General features: G+C 32.3%; 1 protein-coding gene across 1 annotated transcript; it reads right to left on the bottom strand.

The window, feature by feature from the left end:
* Window positions 1-1,916: 1,916 nt before the first annotated feature.
* LOC114637021 (olfactory receptor 6C74-like) lies at window positions 1,917-2,855 on the bottom strand. The gene has a single exon (XM_028785151.1). The coding sequence runs from the start codon at window positions 2,853-2,855 to the stop codon at window positions 1,917-1,919; it is 939 nt and encodes a 312-aa protein (XP_028640984.1).
* Window positions 2,856-3,383: the final 528 nt, after the last annotated feature.

The raw sequence follows: 3,383 nt of genomic DNA, 5'->3' as shown, positions 1-3,383 counted from the left end.
CCTTTCTGTGTTTATAACCCCTGTGTGAATGAATTACGATTTGAGAAAAAATAATTGATTAGAAAAAATGATGAGAATTTTAATATATTTATAAGAGACTTACTAAATAAAATATCCGTAAAAATACTGTGTATTATCCTTAACTTTTAAAGATTCTCATTAGGATACAGAAATTTAATTTTGAGTATCCAATAGAGTTTGACCTATAACTAAAAAATGTTGTAAAAAGATTTAATCTTTAAAATGCCTTGGTTTCATTAGTGGAATTTATATCAACATACCAAGATGTTTTTATATGTGCCATTCTGTAAATGTACATTATATATAGGTCTGTTATGTACAATAGATAAGCAATTTCAGCAGTTATAGTTATGTTCTTGTGCACATATATGAATATGTAATAATATAAACAGAGGCTGTGAACTTGAGAATGGGAAAAAATAGGAGGATTTGGAGAAATAAAGAGAAATGGGAGATTATTTTAATCCTGTTTTGATTAAAATGTGTAAAACTAATAGATACATTGAGTTTACATTCTTCCTTTTATATTTTTGAAACTATAATATAATCACATCAATTATGCCTTTCCTTTTCTCCTGTCATACATTTCCATATAGGTCCCTTACACTTTTTCAAAATGATGGTCTTTTAATTCTTTACATGTTCATCATATAAATATAGACATCATATTCATATACATATATAAATACATCATAAAGTTTTTTTACTTCAGCATTAGCATGTCCGTTGGTGGTTTTCTTATTCGGGTCATGTTTAATTAGTCATATTGACCAGACTCCTAAATATTTGCCTTTATATTCACAGGTCATTATACTTGAACCCTTTTAAGGAAACTTATCTTTTCAATATGCAGAAACAATTATGGAAGACAAAGGTGGATGAAAATCTAGAACTGTGGAGCCCAGTCCCAGTGGATATATCTATAGCAGAACTGCTACACTTAAGGTTCAAGGTTCATGCAGAATAGAGTGCAAATGTTCATAAGAATCAGAGGACATGGTAGTTTACTATAAGATTGTCCCTCCCAGAAATGTCATAACTTGTGCCCTTTCACTCTCACCAACATGGCTGCTTCAGGATTAATTGTATTTAGTATATATTCAAAAATACTTGCCAGCAAGCTTAGAGAATATCTTAGATCAAAAAATATATCATTTAAAAAGTTTCAGAAAATGCATATATATTCATTTCATTGCTAAACACATTTGCTCTTAAAAACAATAAACTCTACTTCTAAAATATATATGCAATTTCAAACAGAAAGAAATTAAGTGATTATTTTAAATGGAAAGTTTAACAACTTTTGAACACTTTTGTATATTGTGAGCATCAAAAGTGATGGAAAGAATCTGGTATAACATTCTCTTTAGTAAAATACACACTGAAATTGGCAAAATACAAGTTAATATTATTTTATCCTCTTTGTACATGGCCATAAATATATGGTAGTAGATATTCAAAATATAATAACAAGCATTAAACATTCCTCAAATATAATTTGAAACCGTTTTTAAATTTTAAGCAAAATTTAAAATAAAAATTTGTTAGTTTTGGTGGAGTTAAGTAATCACATTCTGGGTTTCTGGTTCTGTGTGAGCATTCTAGTACTGAGTCTTATTGAAAGTCACAACCAGAATTCTAAAAGACCACAAAGACATTGAAAAATGTATATTCAAATTCTTCTATATATCTATGAAAATGAATAGATTAAATCTTTCTATTAGAAAATATAGAAGAATTTTGCATGCTCACATCAAAGAATTTCACTGAAAAGCTAGCTTGAAATGATGTACAGTCTAAAGAACAAAATCAAAATGGGAGAATCCTCTTCAAAATTCTGCTAATAGGATATGAATCTCCTTTTTAAATTTACTTTATATAATTAAATAAAATAATCATTTCCTTGAGAAAGATGCAATCCTGTGTACTGTATTAATGAATGCCTTTTTCACTTGCTGATTTCTCAAGGTGTAGATAAAAGGATTCAGAAGTGGAGCCACTGAGGTATTGAGCACAGAAATTCCCTTGGAAATAGATACTCTCTGCTTTACTGAAGGTTTAAGGTACATGAAGATGCAGCTGCCATATGAGAGGGATATCACAATCATGTGAGAAGAGCATGTAGAGAAAGCCTTCTTCCTCTGTTCGATTGAAGGGATTTTTAGAATTGTCATAGCAATGTAGGTGTAGGATATGATCACCATTACCAATGTGAGTAAGAGTGTCACCAAAGCTGAGACAAATCCCATCGTCTCCAGGAGCTGTGTGTCTGTGCAAGAAAGCTGAAGGAGTGGAGTTGTGTCACAGTAGAAATGATCAACAATGTTGGAAGCACAGAAGTCAAGAGTCAAGCCTAATGGGAGTGGTGGAAAGATGACAAAAAAGCCAGCAAGCCAACAACTGAGGACCAGCTGCACACAGACTTTATTGTTCATGATGGTCATATAATGCAGGGGCTTGCAGATGGCTACATATCTGTCATAAGACATGACTGCCAGCAAATAAAATTCTGATGCTCCAAATAAGAAAGCGAAAAACACTTGAGTGAAACATTCACCATAAGAAATGGTTTTGTCCCCTGTTGCCATAGTAACAAGCAATTTGGGAATGCATGTAGTAGTGTAGGAAAACTCTAAGAATGAAAAATTCCGAAGGAAAAAATACATGGGTGTCTTCAGGTTAGTATCCACCAATGTGAGTGTGATGATGGTCAGATTGCCAGTGATGCTGAGTAGATAGGTAAGAAGCAGGAAGACGAATAACACAACTTTCCACTGTGGATCATCAGTCAAACCTGCTATAATGAAAACTGTCACCTCTGTATGGTTTTTCATTGTGACCCTCTGTTAGCTGGTCTAAATAAAGTGTGGGGAAGGAGGTTATAATATTGAACTATAATAATGATACGTAATGCTGAAGTACCATCAACATTTCAAAAGCTAGTTCTCAAAAAGAGCAACATCTCCAACGAGGGCTGTACCAGAAACAAAAAGTTTTTTTATAGCTTCCTGGTATGTGGACAGAAATCAACGATGTTGATATATAATTCTAATTGTGAATAAGTTATATAATGGTATCATTTGTTCATCATCTATTATAGGAACACATATAGAGAAATGAAAGGAACTGAAAAACATTCTATTTTACTTGCTGAAACCTTAAAATTGAGATGTTAGTTTCTTTCTCTCCTTAATTAAAGATGTCTGATTGAATAAAATCTTAATAGTTTGCATTTAAATAGAAAGTCACCTGAAGCACAACACTGTCTATTTTCAGCAATCCTGCTTTCATCCTTTCTGTTCCTCTACACATAATTCTCTCTCTCTCTCTCTCTCTCTCTCTCTCTCTCTCTCTCTCTCTCT

The sequence above is a fragment of the Grammomys surdaster genome, unplaced genomic scaffold (genome assembly GCF_004785775.1).
Source record: "Grammomys surdaster isolate TR1022 unplaced genomic scaffold, NIH_TR_1.0 125125, whole genome shotgun sequence".
NCBI classification, from domain to species: domain Eukaryota; kingdom Metazoa; phylum Chordata; class Mammalia; order Rodentia; family Muridae; genus Grammomys; species Grammomys surdaster.
This window is presented reverse-complemented; position numbering and strand designations above follow the sequence as displayed.